The sequence below is a fragment of the Polypterus senegalus genome, chromosome 3 (genome assembly GCF_016835505.1).
Source record: "Polypterus senegalus isolate Bchr_013 chromosome 3, ASM1683550v1, whole genome shotgun sequence".
NCBI lineage: Eukaryota > Metazoa > Chordata > Cladistia > Polypteriformes > Polypteridae > Polypterus > Polypterus senegalus.
The window spans coordinates 85520004-85547052 of NC_053156.1; the positions used below are offsets into that span (position 1 = coordinate 85520004).

Sequence of the window (27049 nt, forward strand, 5' to 3'; positions counted from 1 at the left end):
GTTGAAACTTTATAGTTTAATAAAAATATTTTTATTAAAGCTGAACAGTCATAGAGAGCCAGTGAAGATTAAGCAGAACAAGCACTATGTGCCAAAATATCAGAATGATGTGAACAGAGTGAGTAACATATTTCCTCAAGAAAAGCCAGTGGAACACTGGTCGGGGTACAGGGCGAGTCATGTGAGGAAACAGCAGTAATGCCATTTGTTGAATGAACTGGAAATATACTGAGTCCTCCATTTACATCCAAATGTTTATGCTAAAGGTGACTTAGAATATTTTGAATGATTTCCAAAGAATTTTTTTTTTCTTTTTTTAAATAGTGAATTAGTCACGTACCTTTCATGTCTCTACATTTTGTATACGGTAATAGAGTATTCATTATATTAAAGTCATAAACGTTATACATAAATATAATACCTCACTGTATTTTAACCAGATAAAAGGGGGAAACTACTTTTACGTCTAAGTGAGAAGCGTTTTAGTGTGGATTTGAATAAGGTTAAAACTTGTGGAGAATTCCCCGGGACCTGTTCATGCCTTCTTTTAAGTGAGTTGTATAAAATAAGTTTTGGTACAATATATTGCTGCTTCTAACTTGTATCATCAGTTCTGCAATTACCTTGCTGCACTAAATTCTCTGAAAATTCTTGTTTTCAAAAATTAATGCCTTATTTCCTTACACTTAGTACTAGCAAGCATTGCAGTGCCTCTGTTTAAAGTGCTTTACTTTCCAAATGTATTCCTTTTGTAATGGTAGTTTTAGCTGTTCAATTCTATCTATAGAATGAAACAAGGCATAAAAAGTCTTGTGTGCATTGAACACAGGTGTGTGGTATAATTTCTTTGCATTTAGTGTCATTATTGGGAACTTCAAAAAATGTCCTTTGGCCAGCAGTTTGATAAATGCATGTTTGGAATATGCTAATAAATATAAAATACTTGAAAATTATACATTTGCAAATCAATATTAATTATCGGCAAAAAAGAAATTCAACTTCTGGAAGGTATTAGCAGTTTGAAAAGATGGCACCTGCCTTCTTACCAAATACATATTACACATTAACAAAGATTTGCAGCCTTTTTGCTGTAATGTCTTTGTTCTTTGTGGCTTATGATATTTGTTTATTTTGTGCTGAAAAAAAGTAACACTTGCTTTTTCTGTTTGACATATAAGTGTATTCTTGATTTCTCAGCCCTTCATTTTTTTTATTTATTATTTATTTTTTTAAACTACGACTGATCTACTATCTACTATCTAACTGTAGATGTTTTTGTGTTACAAATCTACACACCTTACCCCATTCTTCTATAATATGTCAATTTGGATATAAATAAATGTAAAATTTCAGCAATCATCAGAGTGCTACAGGTGGCTTCTAAGAAGTGACTGCAAGACTTGCCAAAGAGAATATTAATTGTATTTTGAAATTAAAACATAATTTGAATTAATAACAGCTTCTGTTCTTTTCACTGCAAATTAAGATGGTACAGTATATTTCGTAAGCAACAGAGATATGTGTCTTACCCACATGGCTGTCCTAACAATCCACAGCAATTTAAGTATCCCAAAAAAGAAGGCGCTTTAATAAGAATAAGAAATCTCCTTTGGGATACTGATGTAATATCCTAAAAGTCAGATGAGTATACTATAAATAGGATATCATATTTTGAGGGATTTTAATGATTTACTCATTTTTGTAAATTGTTATTTTTATATCTTTGTCATTAAATAGGAGTAATAATTATTGTTTGGTGGACGATAATTACACTATTTATTCTGTGCTTCATCCTGCCCAGTCCAGGGGTATGTGTCGCATCTGAAATCTGCTTTATCCAATTTAGGGTAAGGGGGAATTTAATGCCTTTCAATAAAGGCAAAATTTTTAATGTGCACTGTAGCAATTAATTCAGTTTATTTGAGTAAAACATCCATCCATCCATTATCCAACCCGCTATATCCTAACTACAGGGTCACAGGGGTCTGCTGGAGCCAATCCCAGCGAACACAGTGCGCAAGGCAGGAAACAAACCCCGGGCATATTTTCACTTATTACAAGTGGTGTGTAGTTAAATTAAAACCCTACAATACAAGTAACACAAACATAAGTGTAATGCTTTTTAATACACACAGAGGAATAAATACTATACAGAGTTTTTATTAACAGATTTTATTAATTATATTAATTACTCAATGAAAATGCAAGCTTGCACCAGACTTGGAAGTAGAGCTGACACACAACCCTGCTTTTAAATTTGTATCAAGACATTTACACAGATTGCCCATGTAGAGCTTGCGGACAGCATTAAGAAATGTATTTATTAAATCAAATGAAAGTATTAAGACGCTCCTCTTACAAGTCCACATAAACAACTCATATTGTTTACTATTAACGGTTTGTCTCTGTTTCTCAGAACTGCAAGTTTAATGGCCAGGTTGCTTGATAGCCACATTAACCAAGAGTCACAAGTCCATCCTTATAAAATTAGTACAGCAGACATTTTAATGTTTATGGGATGGTGGTTAAATATGTGATATGTGTATGTCCATACACTAGTCAGTTGTGCATGGGTTGTAAGAAGGGCTTGGGGGTAGGTTGTGTTTGTTGTCTGCTCAGCCTTGGACCATTCACAAATGGAGCCTAGAGGAAAAAGACCTAGTTTTGATATTTACATTTTTCACTAGTTCAATTCATTATATCCAGCATCCTAGCTGGAGGATCAGCTTTGAACAACTGCTCAAAGTAGCCAGTCACAGTTCTTAAGGCTGATCCTCCAATTAGCTGTGAACCATCCAATCTCACTGAGATTGCACAGGTGGTGAACCAGCTGAGGGTTTAAGGGCTGCAGGGATCTGTGGTATCCGGGGTGAATTTCTCCAGGCTGGTGGTAAGGTTGTTCTCGTGGCATTGCAAGCAATCTTTGCTTCCATTTGGGAGACTGGTATCATCCCAACTGACTGGAAAACGGGACTTGCCGTCCCTATCTGGAAAGGGAAGGGTGGTCGCCTGGATTGCAGCAACTACAGGGGGATAACACTGCTTTTGGTGCCGGGTAAAGCCCTTGCTAGGGTCGTCCTCAATAGGATCTGTGATCACTTGCTCACCAACCACCGACTGGAACAGTCTTGCTTTATGCATCCATCGACCGCATCCTAGCACTGAAGGTTCTCATAGAGTGTAAACGTGAATATCGGGAGAGTTTCTTTGCAGCCTTTGTCGATTTTCGCAAAGTGTTCGACTCAGTTGATAGAGCTGCCCTGTGGGACATCCTGAGGGTTCGCGGGATCCCCTCGAGGTTGCTGGATATCATGGCTGGCCTGTACACTGGTACTGTGAGTGCTGTGTAGAGTGGAGGCAGGACCTCTGTGTTTTTCCCAGTTGATTCTGGGGTTCGTCAGCGGTGTGTTCTTGCTCCTACTCTGTTCAATGCTTGTATAGACTGGGTGTTGGGCAAGGTCACGGGGTCCAGCGACTGTGGGGCACCTGTTCATGAAGAAAGATTTACGGATCTTGACTTTGCTGACGAGATGCTGTGATCTTCGTGGAGTCAATGGAGGCTCTGATCGGGGTGTTCGAGAGACTGAGTGAGGAGTCTGAGTGTCTGGGCTTGTGAGTGTCCTGGATAAAAACCAAGATCCAGGTCTTTAATAACCTCTTGGGCACAGCCATCAGCAGTGTGTCTGTTTGCAGAGAGAGTGTTGACCTTGTTGAGAGATATACTTATCTTGGCAGTGACATTTACAGTATGTCTCTGGTGACTCTTACTGTGAAGTCAGTAGACGGATTGGGAGAGCATAGGGGGTCATGAGGTCGCTGGAAAGGTGTGTGTGGCGCTCCCGATATCTATGCAAAAGGACGAAGGTCCAAGTCTTTAGAGTCCTGGTGCTTCCTGTCTTGCTATATGGTTGTGAGACATGGACGCTATCCAGTGACCTCAGACTAAGACTGAACTGGTACTGTGTCTCTCCGGAAAATCCTTGGGTACCGTTGGTTTGACTTTGTGTCGAGTGAGCAGTTGCTCATGGAGTCCCGAATGAGACACATTACCTGCATTGTGAGGGAGCGTCAGTTACGGCACTACGACCTTGTGGCGCGTTTCCCCAAGGGTGATCTGGCTCATAAGATCCTCATTGTTGGGGACCCAAGTGGCTGGACCTGGCCAAGGGGTCACCCACATAACACCTGGCTGCGGCAGATAGAGGGTAATTTCCGGAGGGTAGGACTGCACCGCGTGTCTGCCTGGGGAGTTGCCAACCGGGATCCCGAATTGTTTCGCTGTGTAGTGGGTGCGGCAACGCACTGTACCAGTGCATGCTCCCCAAATTGACTTGACAATTCATTATGAAGAGGGTTTACTCTGCCATCCACCCAAAAGATTATATTTATAAATACCTATTGATTCTCAGAGGACTAAAGCCAGTGCAGAATTTCTGCTATTAAATGTAAGAGAGCACCTGGACTAGACAGGTTTCTTCTGGTGAGATGACTTGCCTATGGCCACAACTTTTTTGACAGAAGAACCTTTACAGTCATCTTAACTGGATCCTATTTATTTTCCAGGAGCCCTCTGGAAGCACAGTATATTATGTAAAGTGTGGTCAATTTAGCAACAAAAAACTTGCATCAGAATTTTTTGACATTTTATTTTTGCTAAATGACCATATCAGTAATGATATTAATATAATATTAGCCATCACACATCAGCCTACTGCCCTCTGCTGTAGCCCCGAAATGTACACTATGGGCTTTAATGTCCTACCTTATATACAAATGATATGCTATCTCCATGCAGTTCTTTATATCTCTGGATATCTCCAGCTGTAGCAATTAAACAAGGAATGATGCACCCCTTAAAAGGGTGTGCGTCACAAACAACTAATCAAGGTTTGCTCTTATCAGATCTATTATATTTTGAGTTTACCAACTTTTGAATCTGTGGCCTCATTTCCTCGGCATGCCTTTCACAAGTTCACTAGCTTTAATGTCAGGTTGTCATTTGTAAAACATAGAGATAGTTTTTAATAAATCAACTTGAAATAATTAAAAACCTTGATGCCAGAACAATATCAAACAAATAGTGGACATGAAATATCTGCTGCCTTCATGTGCAAAAGGTTTGTGTGAGAACAAATTTCTGATGATGTCCTCTATTCTTATTATAATAATCACTTGTCAGTTCCTTTAAGAATCTCATAACAACATAATATACAGTTACTGATGCAGTCTGGGCTGAAAAATCTATCATAGATGACTTTTCAAAATGTTAGATTACATGTCACAGTAATTTACTGTGGAAAAGATTTTTATGTGATTAAATCTGTGCTAATTAAAATGGAATAAAGAAAATATCCCTCTACTAAGTATATTTTTTTAATTCTTCTCAATTAACATTATCAACAGAATAGTATTGTGATAAAAGTCAAATTGAACTGAGCATTTAAACCATTGGAATGCAAATGTTTGATTATCAAAGCAGAGTTGAGATATTTTCTGTGTTCTATTTTAAATTCTCTGAAATTATTTATTAACAATATTTTAGCCAATTACTTTCTACACATCACATTGCCTCTCCAATGAGTTGTACTTAAACTAAATTTTTAATTATCTTTATTTCAAAGCTGATTTTCTACTACATTTTAGTTTAAAATAACTCATTGGTTTTACTGGAAACAGGCAGCATCTGGATTTGATTTTTTTATGAGCTGGAGAAAAGGTGCTTAAACTGAAATAACTGTAACTTTAAATGACTGTTGACCTTACTTCCTTTAGATATCAGAGACAACTCATTCAGTCGCTCACGCAGCTCCAGTGTAACAAGCATTGACAAAGAATCGCGAGAGGCCATTACGTCATTACAGTTTGGAGAGACATACACACGGAAGACAGACAGTGCTACTGCTCCCAGTTTGTGGGTGGGCACATCCCTAGGCACAGTCGTTGTCATCGTGTTGAATCTTCCTCCTCCTGGGGAACAGCGACTTCTTCAGCCAGTTATTGTCTCACCCAGCGGTAAGTTTTGACACTCATATATAGCTTATCATATGTCATGACTAAAAGCAATGTATAGAGAAATCTTGCTTTAGATCAGCTGTGCTTCAGCATGCACTACAAGATGTTAATCAAAACCATACTTTTACAAATTAGATTTAATTCAGCTGATTTTTATGTAGCACTTTTCAAGAATGTTTGGCTTAAAGTGTTGTACAGAGTTAACATCCATTCTTTTTACTTAGCCTAGTTGTTCTACTTTTACAGCTCATTAACTGTTCTTTTTTGCTCTGTTAGACCATTCCTAAACTGTATTGCTCCACAGCACCACTAACAGCAGTTAATGAGCAAACAAGTTACACTGACAAAAGGCTGTAATCTTATCACTAAAGAGAGATTTCAGGAAAAATAAAAAACAAAAGACTCCAGCTTGGAGTGTGTGGCCCCTTATGATATTAAACTCTATTCCTGTATGTTTAGGCCATTCCGTGCTATTAGAGCTCAAACTTTATGTACTGTACACTGTTCCCAATGTTGTACATTTGAATACTGCCAAGACTTTAAGGATATTTGTCAAGAATTTATAATTTAGCAGTGTAGGGGCATAATGACACAAATTTTATAATGCAATACATACCTCAGTTTTAGCTTCACAATTCTGTTCATTTTTCATACTTCTTTTCCGTTGTTTTAATAAACAAGAAAATCATAGTTTCTACACTGGAGTTGTATGCAACAATGATTTGGGATCTCTCTCTTTGTTCCTTTCAATTCATATTTAAAATAAAGCAAAAAATGCAAGTGAAAAGTATGTGGGGCACTGGTAATCACTTTGTGCTGAAAAGGTTAATACAAATGTAGAATAAAAGAAGAATGGTGGTAGGCATAAAGAATTGTTGTTTACTTCTCATTTGCTAAAGTAGTGATTAACTCTTTATTTTAAATATGCAGGTAAGATTTCATAGTTTTATAATGTTATGACGTTTTTCAAGCAAACACAATAACAATTGGAACTCATTATGTGGCAGTAGATCGCTTTCATAGGTAGCATATCATGATATTAGCATGGAAGGGAGTCACTTCTATATTTAACTCCTACTTATTGTGCTGCACTTTTAGAAAAAAAAGAGAAAATAATACTTCTCTTGAAAAATCAGTGACCTTGTGCATTTTGCAATAGGCCTTGTCTCCCTCCAGTCATACCCTTTAAAACCATTACAACTCCCACCTCTAATGCTACTTTTCCCACCTGTCTGATGTTTTGAGTCCTTTCGTTATAATGTGCTGCCATTTGTATTTCGGGGCCACTATGTATAACATGTACATAGTTAATAAAGCAAAATCTAAACAAAATGGGACAGTTTGCCACACTCCTTTAAGGAAATAATTAGATGTGCCTTAGTGAGTATTGTTTAGCATTATAAACAATAACTCTTAGATAAAATTAAGGCAAAATATCATAGATGAATTTGTTTTAAGAGTTGTGTTATCTTGAAGGCCCTGAATTGTGCAATATGAACATTAGTACCTCACTCATCGCAGCTGTGTATAGCACGTGCTGTTGTAGCCAAGCCTGAACTCTGTTAGTTCATGCTAAGACATCCAGGGATGCAGTACTCAATCTATCAGATGTTTTTCTTATTTACTTACACACACTATTTTCCAACTTATGCATGTTGCAATAATGAATTGAGGACAAGATCTTCATCAGTGTACTCACACGCGTCAACCCATACAAAATATGTTAACACAACAAACTGATATGTTTATCAAGTTTTATTGTTTATTTGAATTCTGAAAAGTAATAGTCAAATCTGATGTGTCTCTGTAGGTGTTCCCAGCTCAATGTATATCTCTGTCTAATTGTAGGAAATCAATAATTAAACATTACCAGCACAATTAGCAATATCTTTTTCTTCTTTTAGCATGTTGAACACATAACCAGAGAATAAAGCATAGAATAAAAGTATATATGGGCAATGAATTAAACCAGGGAACAAAGCATAGAAGGGTTAGCTAATAAATATGCATAGAGTACACAGTGAAGGGCTAGTAAAAGCATGATAAACCGAGTAAGCTAAACGACAAGAGTTGTAAGAAGACTACGTACCTTGAGTCAGCTGTTGTATACTCCTTAAGGATTTAAATTCCTTATTTGGAAAATAAACGTTTTATTATTCCCCTGAACATAGTACAATGACATACTTACTTGCTTGTTGCCTTAGAAAAGTGACTATAATGCAATTATTGGTACCTATAAAAAAATTAAAAAAAAAAAAATATTGTAGAATATAACTTAGGTATATATGTTATTATGAATGAGTGTTCAGTAATATATATTTATACCAGCTATGTGCATGTTTATTTTATTTACAATATTTACAAAATAAAATTGTGGTTTACTTAATTTAAATGTCAGTAAAGGTAAAAAGTAGTCTTTTTTTATTCTTATGCCAGGAACCTTGATAAGGCTGAAAGGAGCAATTTTGAGAATGTCATTCCTGGACTCCACAGGCATGTTGTTTGCACCACCTTATGAGTCCTGGCGTGAGCCAAATGCTCCAGAAGATAAAGATGAAAAGGACAAGCAAAGGAAACGGCGACCTGCCTCAGTTTCCCCTTCCTCATCTCAGGAAATCTGTGAAAATCAGTATGCAGTGATCTGTTCAGAAAAACAAGCCAAGGTTATTGCACTGCCATCCCAGAACTGTATTTATAAACACAATATAACAGAGACTTCTTTTGTTCTCCGGGCTGATATAGTGCAAATGAGTAATAGTATCTGCCTTGCATGTTTCTGTGCCAATGGACATATCATGACCTTAAGGTAACGTATAATTCTTTGTTATATTTCTCACATGAAATGTTTATTTAAAGTACATTCCATTAAAAACGATAGAGGTGGTGGTATGATAATGTACAAGTTTTAGCTTCAATATCACATGTTTTTGTTGGCTCTTTTCTAACACAAAAATGCCTGGATTGCTTGTAAGGGGTCTTGTGTTATTCAAAAAAAGATTGAAACAAACACAAAAAGCAGTATTATCAGTTGTGAATTTGGCAAGGCATGCCTTTTAACCATGACTTAGAAACGTTCAGCCTTCTAGTTTAAACTACCACCAAGTAAGAAATGGTAATCAGAACACCTAGAATAGCGACCTCTAGAAAAGAGGTTTTTTTTTATTATTATTATTTTCTTTAATAAACTGAAAACATTAATTAGTTGATGTATGATATATTTTACATGATGAATTTAACACCCATATTCTCATTGTTTTTTTATACTAAATAACTAATAAATTGCACATATAGCATTCGTTGAATTTTGAACAAAACTTTAATTTTTTCATACGTGGGGGATTGTGTGAATTGTTTCTATTTTCCAAACTTGGAAAATTGTATACATTTTGATTATATTTATATCTTGCAAATGTCATTTGGCAGTATTTTTACTTATTGAAAACCTAGAAAAATGAAGATTATTGGGTTTAAATATGACCAAACATTTTAAAGCACCATCTGTCATAGCTGGAAATGAGACACGCTTACAGTTTAGTCCTGCATTTCATTTTAAACTGGGACTGAATAGGGCAAAACCTACACTTTGCATATCTGGTAGAAATAAAAAATAATGAAGAAAAGGAATACGTAGTTTACTGAGTAGAAGCATTTGTTGATTCTTATCAAATGTGTTGAGTGAAAAGATGTTGTTCATGTTTACAATCAGAAATGAACTATGCTGTTTTTAGCAGTAATAATTCCTCTTTTCTTTATCACACAGAAGTGAAATTCCACATGCCTTCAGTAGCATTAATTAATGGTAGTACAAATTTAAAACTCAATGGTTTCTTGTTAATCTTATTCTTATTATTAAAGATTGTTAATATGTTACTTTTAAAAGGAAATGGTGCAAATGCTGTAGTCATCCCTTCTCATGTACAATAATAAAATCATTTCCATTTTCAAATTAAAAATATTGTAGAGTAAACAAATAAGCAATGTCTGTGAATTAATTCTAAACTATCTTTAACCATAATCTCCAAGCATCTACTGCTATAGTGTCTGAGTAGGACTGCCCTCTAAGTACCATTTCATATCTTCAAAATAGCAGCAAAGTAGACACCATTGAATTCTGGTAGTTAATGACAGCAAAAATAGTAAAGAAACCCATGTGTACTTCTAATCAGAATATGCTGAGATCTAGGCACATTTTCTGCATAAATAATGTTTTTGTATGGTATGTGCAATGAAATTAATTTCAAACAACAGAATATATTGCTTATTTAATCTGCAAAAGTACCAAAGCAACAGTAATACTCATTGTGCAAATCTGTTCACTATGAAAAACACTAAGATGAAACAACCTTCAAGTAACCCAAAAAAAGAGCAGGGATATTTATACAGAGGTCCATGTAATAAAGAAAAAAAATGAAAGAGAAGGATTATAACAGACAAATTACATATAAAAATAGAAACTCATTATTCCATACAGTAATCCAGAGAAGTCCTCCAGAATCAGTGCACAGTACATGTTCAATATGAACCCAATGTAGAATATGGGAAGGATAGGCCAGATAAGATGAAGACTTGTGTAAAAAGTGATCCACAATAGGTGCACGATGCATGCAATATGTTATAGAAGAATCAGCTAGTACATTTAAGGGGAAAATGCTCACTTTATTAGTGCATTCATACATTCTGAACAAAATTAAAAGTACTCTACAATATACAGTGATAGCCAAAACAAAATGAAACAGTGCGAAAGAACATAAACTGTTGCCTGCATAGTAATTATAGTTTATCTCACTTAAGAATTAATCCCCTGGTCAGAAGTCTGGGAAATGACATAAAGACGGCCTTGAAGGAGTTATAAGAAACTGGACTGCCACTAGTGGTGTGCGATACTGGAAAAAAATATGTATCTTGATATATTCTGGGACTATAACGATAATTCCAAGATATTCTGCATCCTTTAAACATGTGTTTGTAAGTCTTATTAAGATCTAGCTTGGTCTTGGTAATAGAAAATTAATTTTAGCTTAATGAAACAGTTAAGGAAAACAGGTCTTATTTATTTAATTAAAACTGAAGTAAAACACTTGGGTTTTTGACAGTCCAAAAGTGTGCAAAGTATGCTGATTGGCGAATCTAAATTTACCCTGTAATTGTGTGAGTGTGTGCACCCTGTGGTGTGTTGGCGCCCGCCCAGGGTTGGTTCCTGCCTGGGCCTGTTGTTCCCGGGACAGGCTCTGTGCAACCTCCCACCCCCGCGACTCCAGTTGGGATTAAGTGGCTACAATAATAGATCGGGGGATGGATAACATTGAATTCACCAGTCAACTCATTACAGTATGTATTATAGTACATAACTGAACAGTGGCCTACAGGATGTACACAAACATTTGCACTGAGGCCAACATATCGATTAAAATAAGAGCACCTACTATTCATGTAAACAAGCTATAAATGTACAGGGAATAAAATACCTGAACATCACAATTACAGGCCATGAACTGAACATGTGTGGCATGCAAGCAAGAACACAAATCTAACATACTGTACTATACTGTAAACATCTAAACATTCATCGAATACTGCAGAAGTAGCATGTGTAAACAAATTTTACACAAACTAACATTGATAAAGAAATTACTAACTTCCTTTGTCCAATATAGCACAAAGTTATTAGTTTTGAGAAAGTTATGAGAACTGTAAAATTCTACTGGAGAAACTTCAAGTTGTGTGACAGGAACACCAGCCTGTCCACAGCATCTGGCTTCAAAACAGCATGGTTACATGTTATAACATTTCCTCCAGTGCTGAAAGCCCTCTCAGAAGCACTGCTTGAGGCAGGAATGCACAGGTACTTTTTTGCTAGTTTCCCCAATCTGGGGAAATTTACTTCTTGTGTTTTCCACCACTCAAGTGGATTTACCTCACTGTCCACCTCGGGTATCATTAAGTAGCTCTTGATCTCTTTTTCAATGGCAGTGGGCCGAGACTTGTCTTCTCTGAATTCCTGTACTTTTTTGAAATAGCTGCATTAATACTTTTTTTTTTGCGTCATCACCTGATCCAGTTTCTGCAGCCATCGGGTGAGCTAAAGCAGTTGAGGGTCCTGAGGTAGGGCTGTCTTCCTCTGTCGCCACAGCTATAAGTTCTCTCCCAGCTGCCATCGTAATGGCTTTGATTCTGTCATCATTATTAAAGCGATTTTTGAACCGTGGGTGAAGTGTGGATGCCAAACCCAACAGCTCATCTACACAGTCCTCTGTGTATTTGGAGTTCAGATACTCTAGAATGGCTTTCTTTGATTTGATCTTTCTTTAGTTTGATCTTTTTGGTTAGGTCTGTGTCATTAGACATCACCTCCAGGACATGAGAGTTGAATAAGGCCAGCATAGGTTTTAAGTAAGAAACTGTTACAAGTTGCTCACCTGAAAGAGCATCTGTGAACTCCAGAAGAGGGCCTAGTGCTTTACTTACTGCCTCCAACACTTCAACATCTTGCAATGTTGGGACAAGATGCCTGCACTTTTTGTCTGCAGTCAAAACATAACGAATGGCATTTTCTTGTTCAATAAATCTCTCTATCATGCGCTGTCTTGAGCCCCATCTTGTTGGTGACCCGATGATAAGTTTATGCATTGGAAGTTTGAGCTGCTCTTGTGCATCAACAAGTGCTTTCTTCTTTTTCCAGCTACTGGAAAAAGCTCCAACCACCTTTTTGCAAACTCCTATGCCTCTGTCTATCCTTGGATCTCGCATGCTCCTCTCTGGAAAACATTTAATATAAAATTTAACGGAACATTCAAAGTATACTGTATATAATAATTGCATTACAACATTCTTATATTTTTCTTGTATAATGTAGTGTATTATTTGAAATTATATTGAATTATATTTACAGCTTATATATTATACAGCTTTACTTATCAGGTCTTTTTGTATTTTTAAACATCATAATAAATAAGATCAATTTAACCTAAACTGCAATTTATAGAGGAACCCCAAATTATTCACCAATCGCAATATGAAGCCTATGCCCAAAACAAAGTAGCCTTTTCCAGTTATTAATCTGTAGTGCACTGACAACGTAAGCCCCGTTGTCTGTTGTCATGCAAACCATGCATCTTCTCGCAGTGACCATGATGCCAGCGCATCTTTCAGACCTTGCACAATGATGTTGCCAGTGTGATCTTCTGGGAAGTAGGATGTTTGCAAACAGAAGCTTTGCAGTTGCCAGTTTTCGTCAATGAAATGCACCGTCAGGAAGAGGTATGGCTCGAATGTTCGGCTTGACCATAAATTCGTTGTTGTGGCAAAATGTGAAACCTTTTGCAGTTTATGCATCAGAGTTTGGCGGCACAAATCCTACAACTTAGGCAGAGCTGTTTGACTGAAATATTTTCGGCCAGGCACTGTGTACCTTGGGTCTAAAGTATTCAAAAGTTGTTTAAAACCATCTCTCTCGTCCGATGCGAGAGATGGACGTCTGAAGTGGAGCTCCGCTAGCAGCGGTGTTATTTTTCATATTATTTGCTTATTATCCTGAGATATCCTGTATTTATTCAACCCGAGAGGGACTGCTGCAGCATATGTAAGCACATATAAACATAGCCAACAAGAAGGGGGGTCCGAAAGAATCGAAAACTAAAGCTACACCCAAGCTAAGATCAGCAAGCCCTAGTTCAAGATACGGCCTTTCAGAGACAGACCTGGATTAGACGGGCGAAAGTACAGACTCCTCGGGACCACGGTCCACTACATCGTCGCCAGCTGAGAGCGAAAAGGGGAGCAAAGGTGTGATCGTGAGTGCAGATCTCGATAGCTCACCGATCGGAGAAGATCACCTTAAACTGGAAAAGGCCTTGAAGTCTGCGGCTTCAATTACTCCACGCGAGCCGGGAGCAGCGGGGACACCAGCTACAGTAGAGTCTGCTGCTTCATCTACAGTACAAGAAAGCACAATTGAACTGAAGGTGTTGCTCGCTGAGCTCATGCAAGATATAAAGAAAAGCGAGAAGGCTAATGAGAAAGCAAGGGTAAAGGCAAGTGAAAAAATGAGACCGGAGGTGAGACAGGAGTTGAAACAGGCAAATGAATGGCTGCGACAGGAATTCCAACAGGCAAACTAAACGCAGCGGCTGGAATTGCAACAGGCAAATGAAAGGCTGCGACAAGAGATGCAACTTGAGCTGCTACAGGTGCTGGGTAAAATTGAAGAGCACATTCAGGAAAACTTGGTTAAACTGAGCACGCTTACTGATCAATTGGAGGATCTCAAGGAGACATTCATGACTCGGATTGAAATAGCCAAAAATTTAGCTGCCAGTGCCGAGGAAAAAGCAGTAAATATCAGCTCCGAATGCAAAAAACTCGGAGACAGACTGGCTGCTTTGGAAGATGGAAGCAGAAGGTATAATGTCAGAATTGAAGGTCTGCCTGAGAATCGAGAAAGTTCAAACCCTGTGAAATTCGCAGCTGAACTTTTTTCTAAAATAATCGGGACAACTTTAAAGCAGAATCTGAGATAAGCAGCGGCTTACCGGGTACACGGATCAAACACCGTTAGATCCAGACCAAGATCTTTTATAATTCGTTTTGAAAGATTATCATTTAAGCTAGAGGTGATGGCACTCCTCAGAAACAAGGAAGATATTATATATGAAAATAACCACATTCGTATCTTCCCTGACTTCTCTCCTGCAACAGCTACAAAACGCGCAGCCTTCTACAACATTAAACAGTGGTTACGGCAAGCCAGCGTCAAATACAGCCTCTTGTATCCGGCAAAACTGATAGTGGAATAGCAGGGCCAATTCTATGTCTTCACTAGCAAGGAAGAAAGCTGATCCTGGGACTATTCTGATACATAATAGTGAGTCATGGCGGTTAATGATAAAGCAAGGATTAATAATCTACTGTCTGATCTATTTGTTTAATATACGGGTTTTTATTAGCATATATTCTCATTATTACTTAGTATTACTAGGGCGCTATCTGTTTTATTGTGCTTATTTACTTTTTCTTTTTTTTTTTTTTTTTTTTAGCTAATTATTTCATCTCTACCCTAAACAAGACTGTTCAATATCATACCCTTGGTTTATTGTTATTGCTATTACTGCATTAAGACTTGTTATGCTTATTCTGGACACATTTTCAATACCATCCCCCAGGTTTATTATCTGGGTGTATCATCTGCACTAAAATTGCTGAAGACTATATATACATTTTAAGTGCAAAATTGGTAACAGTTAACCCTAAAATGCTGCTGCATTGGGGCTTGTTTTGCTTTGGATGTGCTCTGTCTCTGGGTATGTCAGAGGACTGGGACTGTGTGAAGTGGGCTTTAGCCTCACTTGGGGAGGCAAAAAGGGAGGGTGGGGGTTAAGGGGGGAGAGAAGAAGAGCAGGCTTGATCTATACCTAATCTATCCTCTTAATCTTTATAATTATAACTACCAACGTAATAATAAGCTGCATGGCAACAACACTAGGGAAATAGGAAATTAAGGCCAAAGCTGTCTCACTTCCAGTTAAGACTATAAAATGACATCAAAAACTCAGAATCAGTGTCTCCATGATGGGACAGTTAACTTCGATAGCTGGAACGTTAAAGGCCTGAATCACAAATTAAAGAGAAAGAAAGTACTCTCTCACCTAACAGGTCTAAATGCTAAAATAGTATTTTTACAGGAGACCCACTTACTAAGCAAGGATCAGTTCCGGCTGCAAAAGACTGGACTGGCCAAATGTTCCATTCTAGTTTTACAAAGAAAACTAGAGGTGTGGGAATTCTCATACATAGAACAGTACCATTTGTAGCATCAGATGTAGTATTGGATCCTGAAGGAAGATATGTAATGGTCATGGGAGACTTATCTAACTGTAAAATGATTTTGATAAATGTTTATGCACCTAATGTTGATGATAAGGAATTTATACAAAATTTATTTGCATCCATTCCCAATCTGAACACTCATAAAGTTATAATGGCTGGGGACTTTAATTGTGTTCTAAATCCACTTTTAGATAGGACTTCCTCCACAGGGGAACGCATCTAACACCGCAAAGATAATTACAAAGTTTATAACTGATCACAACTTATCAGACCCTGGAGGTTTTAAACCCAAATTCAAGAACATATTCTTTCTACTCACCAGTACATCATTGCTACTCAAGGATTGATTACTTCTTTATAGACAATAACTTCTTGCCTAAGATTAAATCTTGCAAATACGATGCTATTGTTATTTCTGACCATGCACCTATGATCTTGGAGCTAAAATTACTAAGCCCCATACACTCACCCGCAGATGGCTCAACCCGCTTCTATTAGCTGACGAGAATTGTATGAATTTATATCCAAACAAATCAAATTCTTTCTAGAGACAAATACATCCCCGAGATCTCTGCAGGAATACTCTGGGAAACTCTTAAGGCCTTCTTAAGAGGACAGATTATCTCATATCTTTCCCACAGAAATAAATCTGAAGCCAAGAAAGTAGCAGAGATAAAAAGCGAAATTACTAAAATAGATGAAGAACATGCCAGACTACCAAGCGAGACTCTACATAGGAAAGGCAGGCTCTACATTCGGAATTAAACCTCTTGACAACTAAAGAAACTGAACAACTAATCTACAAATCCAGACATCATTACTATGAACATGGAGAGAAAGCTAATAAGCTTTTAGCTCAACAAATTCACAAGCAAGAAGTGCAACGCAATCTCGTAATCACCAACACAACGGAGATAAAATTCGAACACAAAAATATAATGCACACTTTCAGAGACTACTATAAATCCCTATATACTACTGAGTTTAAAGAAGACAATACACAATCTAATGCATTTCTGGATACATTACAGATACCACAAATAGACACTTTTAGTGTGGAGGAACTTGATAAACCTCTGGCATTATCAGAATTACTAGATGCTATAAAGTCACTCCAAGGCGGGAAAGCAGCAGGCCCTGATGGCTACCCTGCAGAATTTTACAAGAAATTCTCCGCTCAGCTAGCTCCCTCCTATTAGCAACATTTACAGAAGCCAGAGATAACCAATCTCTTCCACAAACCTTTCGCCAAGCACTAATCACCGTTTTTCCAAAACAAAATAAGGACATATTACAATGTGCATCATACAGACCAATTTCACTTCTGAATAACAACGTTAAAATACTCTCTAAAATCATAGCTAGAAGGATGGAGAAAGTGCTCCCCTTGGTAATATCACAAGACCAAACTGGATTTATTAGGGGCCGACACTTATCTTCAAATCTTCGACGCCTGTTTAATGTAATATACTCACCAACTAAATCAAACACCCCAGAAATATTATTATCATTGGATGCAGAAAAGCATTGACATGATTGAATGGAAATACCTTTTTACTACATTGGAGAAGTTTGGGTTTGGCCCAAACATTTGTGCATGGATTAAATTACTGTATACTAACCCAGAAGCTTCAGTTTGCATCAACAACATTTGCTCAGACTACTTTAAACTAGAACGTGGTACTAGACAAGGATGCCCCTTGTCACCGCTGCTGTTTGCATTGCCATTGAACCACTGGCAATACATTGTCGAAATACTGATCAGATAAAGGGGATTAGCAGAGAAGGACTGGAACAGAAAATCTCATTATATGCAGATGATATGGTACTGTATATATCGGATCCAGAAAATTCTGTGCCTGCAGTCTTAGCAGCACTCACAGAATTTCAAAAGATCTCTGTTCTCAGAATTAATCTGAATAAAAGTGTACTCTTTCCAGTGAATTCTCAAGCATATACAAACTGGATTCCAAAAAAGTTGGGACACGAAACAAATTGTGAATAAAAACTGAATGCAATTATGTGGAGATGGCAAATGTCAATATTTTATTTGTAATAGAACGTAGATGACAGATCAAACGTTTAATCCGAGTAAATGTATCATTTGAAAGGAAAAATATGTTGATTCAAAATTTCACGGTGTCAACAAATCCCAAAAAAAGTTGGGACAAGTAGCAATAAGAGGCTGGAAAAAGTAAATTTGATCATAACGAAGATCTGGAAGACCAATAAACACTAATTAGGTCAATTGGCAACATGATTGGGTATAAAAAGAGCTTCTCAGAGTGGCAGTGTTTCTCAGAAGCCAAGATGGGTAGATGATCACCAATTCCCACAATTTTGCGCAGAAAGATAGTGGAGCAATATCAGAAAGGTGTTACCCGCGAAAAATTGCAAAGACTTTGCATCTATCATCATCAACTGTGCATAACATCATCCAAGATTCAGAGAATCTGGAACAATCTCTGTGCGTATGGGTCAAGGCCGTAAAACCATACTGGATGCCCGTGATCTCCGGGCCCTTAAACGACACTGCAGCACAAACAGGAATGCTACTGTAAAGGAAATCACAGAATGGGCTCAGGAATACTTCCAGAAACCATTGTCAGTGAACACAATCCACCGTGCCATCCGCCGTTGCCAGCTGAAACTCTACAGTGCAAAGAAGAAGCCATTTCTAAGCAAGATCCACAAGCTCAGGCGTTGTCACTGGGCCAAGGATCATTTAAAATGGAGTGTGGCAAAATGGAAGACTGTTCTGTGGTCAGACGAGTCACGATTCAAGTTCTTTTGGAAATCTGGGACGCCATGTCATCCGGACCAAAGAGGACAAGGACAACCCAAGTTGTTATCAACGCTCATTTCAGAAGCCTGCATCTCTGATGGTATGGGGTTGCATGAGTGCGTGTGGCATGGGCAGCTTGCATGTCTGGAAAGGCACCATCAATGCAGAAAAATATATTCAGGTTCTAGAACAACATATGCTCCCATCCAGACGTCATCTCTTTCAGGGAAGACCCTGCATTTTTCAACAAGATAATGCCAGACCACATTCTGCATCAATCACAACATCATGGCTGCATAGGAGAAGGATCCGGGTACTGAAATGGCCAGTCTGCAGTCCAGATCTTTCACCTATAGAGAACATTTGGCGCATCATAAAGAGGAAGGTGCGACAAAGAAGGCCCAAGACGATTGAACAGTTAGAGGCCTGTATTAGACAAGAATGGGAGAGCATTCCTATTTCTAACCTTCTGACATTCCAATATACATTTATAAATCATTCTTTAGGCAATTAGATTCAACAATAACCTCATTTATTTGGAATTCAAAACATCCACGCATCAAAAGAGCGACCCTACATAGACAAAAGGCAGAAGGCGGCATGGCTCTTCCTAACTTCCAGTTTTATTACTGGGTAGCAAATATACAGGCGATAAGAACCTGGACACAAATAGAAGAACATACACAGGCTTGGACCGCAATAGAAGTAAAATCCTGCAGTACTTCTTTGTATTCCTTGCTCTGTGCTCCAATAAACACACGTTATCGGCAATATACAAATAACCCAATTGTGCTCCACTCACTTAGAATCTGGAACCAATTTAGAAAGCATTTTAAGACTGAGAAGCTTCTATCTGTAGGACCTCTGCAAGAGAACCACCTCTTTCAACCTTCACGAACATATGCAGTTTTTAATATCTGGAAAAAATTTGGAATGAACTTGCTTAGAGATCTTTATATAGACAACGTCTTTGCATCCTATGAACAATTACATTCCAAATTTAACATTCCAGCTACACATTTCTTTCACTATCTTCAAATCAGGAACTTTGTTAAACAGAACCTTCCAGATTTTCTTCATCTTGCACCCTCATCCATGCTGGAAAAAATATTGCTCAATCTCAAGGACTTGGATTCCATATCTACAATATATAAAATCATTTTACAATCCCTCCCTTTCAAAGATCCAAGAGGACACTGGGAAAAAAGATCTCTCAATTAATATATCAGAAAAGGAGTGGAAAGTAGCAATGCAGAGAATTCACTCGAGCTCCATATGCGCAAAGCATACAATTATACAACTTAAAATTATATATCGAGCACATCTGTCTCAACTAAAACTCTCCAAAATGTTTCCAGGGCATGATCCAACCTGCGAACGTTGCAACCAAGTCCCAGCCTCACTGGGTCACATGTTCTGGGCCTGCACCAAATTAACATTATTCTGGACAAATATTTTTACTTACCTTTCAGATAGCCTTGGACTCACAATTCCTCCTAACCCATTAACAGCTGTGTTTGGGGTTCTTCCAGAGGGGCTTAAAGTGGAGAAAGAAAAACAAATTGTGATTGCATTCACTACACTTTTGGCATGCAGACTTCTGATAAACTGGAAGAACCCAAACTCTCCTCTTTTAAGTCAGTGGAAAACCAATGTGTTATACTATTTGAAATTGGAAAAAATCAAATACTCAGTTAGAGGATCCGTACAGACTTTTTTCAAAACATGGCAGGATCTAATCAGTAATATTTTAAAATAAGCTCATAAAGCACAGAGAATTTATTAATTTAGGTATGTTTACAAGCCTTAAATTTCACGCTGTTTGGCTTGCTCTCTCTCTCTCAGGGGTGGGGATCGATCTGTTCTTAACTCAATTTTTCTTTTTGTAAAAACTTGATTGCTTTGTATGGATTGCAATAAAATTAAAAAAAAAAAAACATCTCTCAACCACTTGAATTGGCACCATATCTTTTGCGATGTAATTGGTGACGGCGTTTGTTATGTTATGCCATCTGTTGCTTTTCTTGTTGTAAGGCACTTTTTAGTGGACTCATTCTGCAAATGTTTGCTGAGTGTGTTTTTGTGCTTATACCTTGTGCTATAGAAATATGACTTGTGCTAGACAGTTGACTCCTTAAGCTTTTCGTATTCTTCGTTTTCTGTGCGGTGATTAGTTTGCAAATAGTGAAACAAGTTAGTTGTCGAGCTGTCTTTAACAGCAACCGATTTACCACATAGTTTGCAGATTGCCGTCTTTTGAGCAACATCAGTCTTTTCAAAACCAATCCACTGCCATGCAAGTGAGAATGTACCACGTCTGGCAATTAACTTTGACGACGTAGATGGCGAGGCTGTTGTATCATCTGGCTCTGTTTGTTCACTCATTTTGAGGCAGCCAGTGACGCTAACTTGCGGCTTGCTGGACGTGCATGCCTATGCAACTTGCTTTGCGCACGCGCTGTGGTCTATACTGTTGCGTTAGTGAATGAGCTCTGTGTTTGTTTTTTTTTGCAAAGCGAGTTACATACTCGATAATTTAATCTTGCACACTGTTAAAACAGCAATTAAGATATAATCGTAAACGATGTATATCGCACACGCCTAACTGCCACTGGTTTCATTGATGCCAATGGGGCAGCATTAGAGAAAGAAATTAGCATTTTGGAGATAGTAAAACTGCACAGGAGAGATAGAGACTATAATCTCTTTTATACAGTTTGGCATTCTGGATTACTACTTGTCACCTGCTCCCTTATTTACCTTAACTCCTTTTTGAGAGAAAAAATGCTTTTCATTATTTTAAGGTAGAGCTTTCTTGGAACTCATCCTAGGGTAATAATTTGGGCAGTGTGAAAGAATTTAAATACAGAAACATACACTTAAGTTGTGAGGGGTAGGGGTAGGAATCCTTATGATTGGGTGCTCAATACATCGTCGATTTCTGACTTGTAGACATGATGAATTATTGTTTTCACTGTGTGCCTGATTGCTGTTTTTAAAATAAATCACTATTCACCTGCCACAAACCACCAACATTCAGGTTATGCAGATGCACACTCACAATCTGTTGCTTCTTTGTAAACAATATATGCACAGACATTGATATGCGCCTCCATTGACCACATCATGCCTGATAAGAGATCACATTAAGAGTATACCCTTCGCATTTTTTGTTTCTCACCACCTCTGTGTTTGGTTTGATTGACCTGACCACAAGTGAATTTACGCTTTTTTTTTTTTGATGTGGTCAACTGCTGTCCAGTCTTGACGTAACGATAGGCTGTGAGCCTGAATCAGATGTTAGTCTTCTGTATGGCGGCGTGCATGGTCGCAGTGGCTCACGGCTCTCCTTTTCAGTGCTCTTTTTTGTTGTTTTTTGTACTTTTTTCTTGCTTGGTTGTGCACTATCGGTTCTGCGAACATTCGCTACACCCGTCAGAACCTTACAGACATCGGTGTCCAGTGCCAGCCATCAGTTTTCAGTGTTTTTCATCAAACACACAATATCCCAGACAACATAGCGAGACTAGTGGGATCTTTGTGGATTGTTGTCAGGTCAAGGAGACGGCGCAGACAGAAGAGGGTAAGGAAGCAGAAGCGGGTCGCAGATCTGGTGTTATAAAAAAGGCTAAAGAAACAACCATACAAGCCATCTCTACCGAGCCTGTATCTCACCAATGCCAGATCCCTGGTGCATAAAATGGATGACTTGGAATTACAGCTCGCTGGAAATCTCTGTGTTCGTGACTCGTGTGTTTTGATTATCACTGAAACCAGGCTTCACCCGGGGATACCCGATGCTAGCATGCAGCTAGCAGGTCGCACTCTACTCCGCTGGGACAGGACAAAGGAATCTGGTAAGAGCATGAGAACTGGTTCAACAATGGGACAGTTTTAGACGAGCACTGTGCCCCTGACCTCGAGTCCATGTCTGTAAGATGCCAGCCTTTTTTTCTACAGAGAGAGCTAACAGTAGTGATTGTCATGGCTGTGTACATTTCCACCCGACGCCAATGTAAACACAGTGCTCTCTCTCCTGCTGAATTCCATTAACAGCAGGGAGCCCACCCTGACGGAGCTCACTTAATTGCAGGAGACTTTAACAAGGCCAGCTTGAAGACTGTACTCCTGAAATCTTATCAACGTTTTAAGTACTCTACTAGTTGGGGGAACACTCTGGACAATGTTTACTCCAACATCAAGCACACGTACAGAGCCCTACCTCTCCCCAAACTCAGCCAGTCTAACCATCTTTCTCTCCTGCTCTCCCCAGCCTACACCTCCCTTAGACGCAGTGCCAGGCCCAGCATAAAGGCTGTTACAACCTGACCTGAAAATGCACTCTCCAAACTACAGGACTGCTTCGAACAGACAGACTGGGACATATTTGAACACCAAGAGCTGGAAACATTCACAGGAATGGTACTGGACTATATCAGGTTCTGCATCGGAACTGTGACTGTGGCCAAAAACATTCCGATTTTCCCAAACCAGAAACCCTGGATGACCAACCAGGTCCGTACACTCCTCGGAGACCGCAACGCTGCCTTCAGGTCAGGTGACAGAGCTCTGTACAGGGCTGCCCGAGGACTCTGAAAAGTGGAATTAAAAAAGCCAAGACAGACCATAAGAGGAGCATAGAGTCCCACCTGTCCAGTCACAGTACACGGGAGGCGTGGCAGGGAATACAAAACATCACAAACTACAGAGGCTGTGAAGCAACAACAGGAGATCTAAGAGTGCCGCTAGCAGAGGAGCTAAACTGCTTCTTTGGTCGCTTTGAATCATCACAACAGCAGCACTCGCCTGCTCTCACCCTCACTGGGTTCCTGCACCACTCCACTCACTGTAAAGGGGCACGATGTCAGACAGGTGCTCCTGGCAGTGAACCCCAAGAAGGCTGCCGGCCCAGATGGAGTACCTGGTAGGGTGCTCAGAGCGTGTGCCCACCAGCTCACCCTTATCTTTACCAAAATTTTCAACCTCTCCCTAGCCCAGGCAGTCATTCCGTCCTGCCTAAAATCAGCCACAATCATACCAGTGCTGAAGAAGTCTCCCATCACCAGTCTAAATGATTGTTGCCCTTTGGCCCCCACTCTGGTAATCATGAAGTGCTTCGAGAGACTGGTTCTCCAGCACATCAAGGACTATCTCCCCCAAGAATTTGATCCCTACCAATTCGCATATCTTGCGAACAGATCCACAGAAGACGCCATCGCTGTAGCTCTCCAGAGCAGTTTGGTAAAAATGTATTTTGTTTAGCGCCTCAGTAGACCTACAAAGCAAGATGCAGGCATTGAGGGCTCACACGCCTCTACCTGCTTGGTAGTACCTATGCTTGACTGGAAAAAATAGACCCTGAAAGACATGAGAATATGCCAGTACCTGAAGGGTTGTTGGAAGTTTCTTTTATGTGTTTTGTGCATTATTTGAAGAATACTAATACCCATATAGCCCATGGCATCTTTTTGTGAAAGTCATAAAAGCTTCTAGTTTATTTTGTTACGTCTTTGCATTTGTAAAGTGAGACTTGTGTTTTCATATTGTTCAGTGAGATCCTTTTAAAGTTGCTTAAATCTCGGTAAACAATGCGTTTTGTAATCCTGTTTGCGAGTTTCATACGCACCTTTGAAAAGCAAAATTAAAGTTTGGAAAGTATTCACTTTGGAGCCCTGAGTGTAAGTCTCTGCTATTTGTAGATAATGCTGTCTTCTTGGCTTAGGATGTCCACTGGAATGTTTTGTAACCAAATTTCATATGAAAGGTGAGAGTCAAATCCTCCATACCTTAGTTCATGGTTGTCTTATGGAAGTGAGTGGTCTGCTTTTTGCAGGTGTGAGGCAGCATTGAGACATAGCCATGCCGCAGCAGTAGTACTGTTGAGTTTGTACTGAGTAATGATGGTGAAGTTAGTACTGTCCATGGATGAATCTTTCAGATTATTGGTCACTGTACATTCCTCACCTTTAGTCACTCTTGTGTAGCAAGTGTTCCAGTCATGGGTCATTGTGTGTAGATTTGGACCAGATGCAGGACAGACTGGAACAGTTGTATCTGTCACTAAGCCCTGGCAATGCCTGAAAAATTCCCAGGAAACTTTTTCTAGGCACAGGTCTGAAGTCCACACCCTCTGACCACTGCAACTGTCAATGGGAGAAACAGAAGTAAAATAAGGGTATGAGTGAAGGAGTAGGTGTGAAAGAAGATATACAGCTTAAAATGTTTATTGCAATTGTTGTAGTAAATTGATTTGGGGAAATATTTGTGACATGCCAGACTGACCTGGTCCTCTTCCCTTATTTATCAAATTAATGATATGTGTATCTTCTCTAATTGTTTGGGGTGTATTAACTTTATTTAGTACTAGCAAAATACCCGCGCTTCGCCGCAGAGAAGTAGTGTGTTAAAGAAGTTATGAAAAAGAAAAGGAAACATTTTAAAAATAATGTAACATGATTGTCGATGTAATTGTTTTGTGACTGTTATGAGTGTTGATGTCATTTATCATTATTTCTTTCAATCAGGTTCGTATTTGGAGGATGTGTTGTGTTCAAGTTACATTCCGTGTTTGTCAACCGTTGAAAAGATAACAGGTTTCATTCATCGAAGTGTTCACTACCCAAATCGGTACTCGTGAATCTAAGATGTTTAACAGGCATTCCCGGTATTAAGTTGTGGATTTGCCTGTGAATATTTAGCGGCAGCGTGTCTTGAACTTAGTTTAAACTTAAGCTTTACACCTGGCTTTCCTATTGATATGTCTACAAAGGCTTGTTCAGCTTCAGAGGGTTGTTCCTTCCTTACTGCATCAATAAACAGCTCGTCTTCCTCTTTATCTGAGACATCACACACTGCATGCACTGGTTTACCTTTCCCAGTCCTGCAAACTTTAGCGAAGTGGTTCAATTTACCACATTTTTTACACTGCCTTCCTTTAGCTGGACATTGACTTTTTCCACCGCGTGCTTTGTTTCCACAGTAGCTGCACTTATGAATATGCTTGCATGCGTCACTGGCTTCATATTCTTTTGCTGCCTTCTCAATTGTGTAATGCGTTTTTTGTTCAGCGCTCTTTGGAGCTCTTGCTTGTTGTCTGCATACTGCGATCACAGTCAGTTTACGTGAGCCGCTTGGAGTACATGCATCAAAGGTTCTCAGCTGTGCTTGTGCTATCTCGTGCGATCTTGCGATGTCCATGGCTTTATTTAAAGTTAGCTCAGTTTCTGTCGCACTTTCGCTGAGTTTGTGCCAAACACTATTCTATCCCTGACCATCTCATCTTCGTTTGCATAAGCACAGTCCTTCACCAGCAATTTTAACTCCATTACAAAGTGATCAAAAGTCTCGTTTATACACTGCGTCTTCTCATTAAACTTGTATCTCGCGAATATCGTATTCGTCTTAGGCATGACAAACGCCTCAAAACGGTCATAATAAGTTTTCAGTACCTTGGCTTCCTCCTGGGTGAGAGTCCATGTGTTAAAAATGTCTCTTCCTTTTTCCCCAGTCCACAGGAGCGGGTAGCTGCATTTCTCACTCTCGTCTTTGCCTTTTAGCGGGCCGGAAAATATCAGCTCCACGTGCTGTCGGAACTTTTTCCATTCTCCCAGCAGGTTAAGAGAATCCCAGTCAATTCGTGGCGAGGGAACTCCCAACAAAATCCATGACTGTCCTCTGTTCTGACACCATGTCTTGTTTTCACAAATTGTGAAAAATGAAATGATTGGGAGACTTTCTTTTAAAGTATGCAGGGGAACTTTATTTATTACAGCTCTTACATTCACGGCATCCATGCTCTAAATTAACTTCCATAATAGTAACCTTGAGGTCCCTTTTTCTGGTGCCTTTCTGATGACATAGGTGCCTAAACCATGCCTGATAATAATACATTTCAATGGCATATATTACAGTGATCACCTCGATAGACATCTCACCACCCAAATCATTACTCGTGAATCTAAGATGTTTAACAGGCATTCCCGGTATTAACTTTTTGATTTGCCGGCGAATATATAGCGGCAGGGTGTGCATTGGATTGCTGCTGATGGACGGCCTTATATGGGCAGGCACTCAAATACGTGGGAGGCGTGGGTATGGGGGACGCAATATAGGCAGGCAGCCAACTACATTGGAGGCGTGGTGATGGGGAACGTAACTCCGCCTCACACGGCGACCGAGCTGTAGGCTATGGCCGTATATATGTACGTAAGTAGGATTCAGTTATGACCGTTATGTGTAGAATTTTGAAATGAAATCTGCTTAATTTTGTAAGTAAGCTGTAAGGAATGAGCCTGCCAAATTTCAGTCTTCTACCTACACGGGAAGTTGGAGAATTAGTGATGTGTGAAAATATGATTTAAATATCCTTAACTGAGTTGTTCATATTTCAGTTTATTTTGCATCATAGGAATGGTTAGTGTGAACATTAAA

The 27049-nt window shown here is 39.0% G+C and overlaps 1 protein-coding gene across 11 annotated transcripts in view; it reads left to right on the forward strand.

Annotated features, from left to right (window-relative positions):
• The window catches only part of LOC120525337 (syntaxin-binding protein 5), a 637028-nt gene that overhangs the window by 595708 nt on the left and 14271 nt on the right, over window positions 1-27049 (forward strand). For 7 of the 11 annotated variants that reach the window (XM_039747537.1, XM_039747540.1, XM_039747541.1 and 4 more), the window contains 3 exons: window positions 441-551; window positions 5773-6012; window positions 8449-8818. In XM_039747537.1, coding sequence (XP_039603471.1) covers window positions 441-551; window positions 5773-6012; window positions 8449-8818 — 721 coding nt within the window. The remainder of the gene's footprint in view (window positions 1-440; window positions 552-5772; window positions 6013-8448; window positions 8819-27049) is intronic. The other 4 variants (XM_039747542.1, XM_039747545.1, XM_039747548.1 and 1 more) reach the window with 1 other exon arrangement.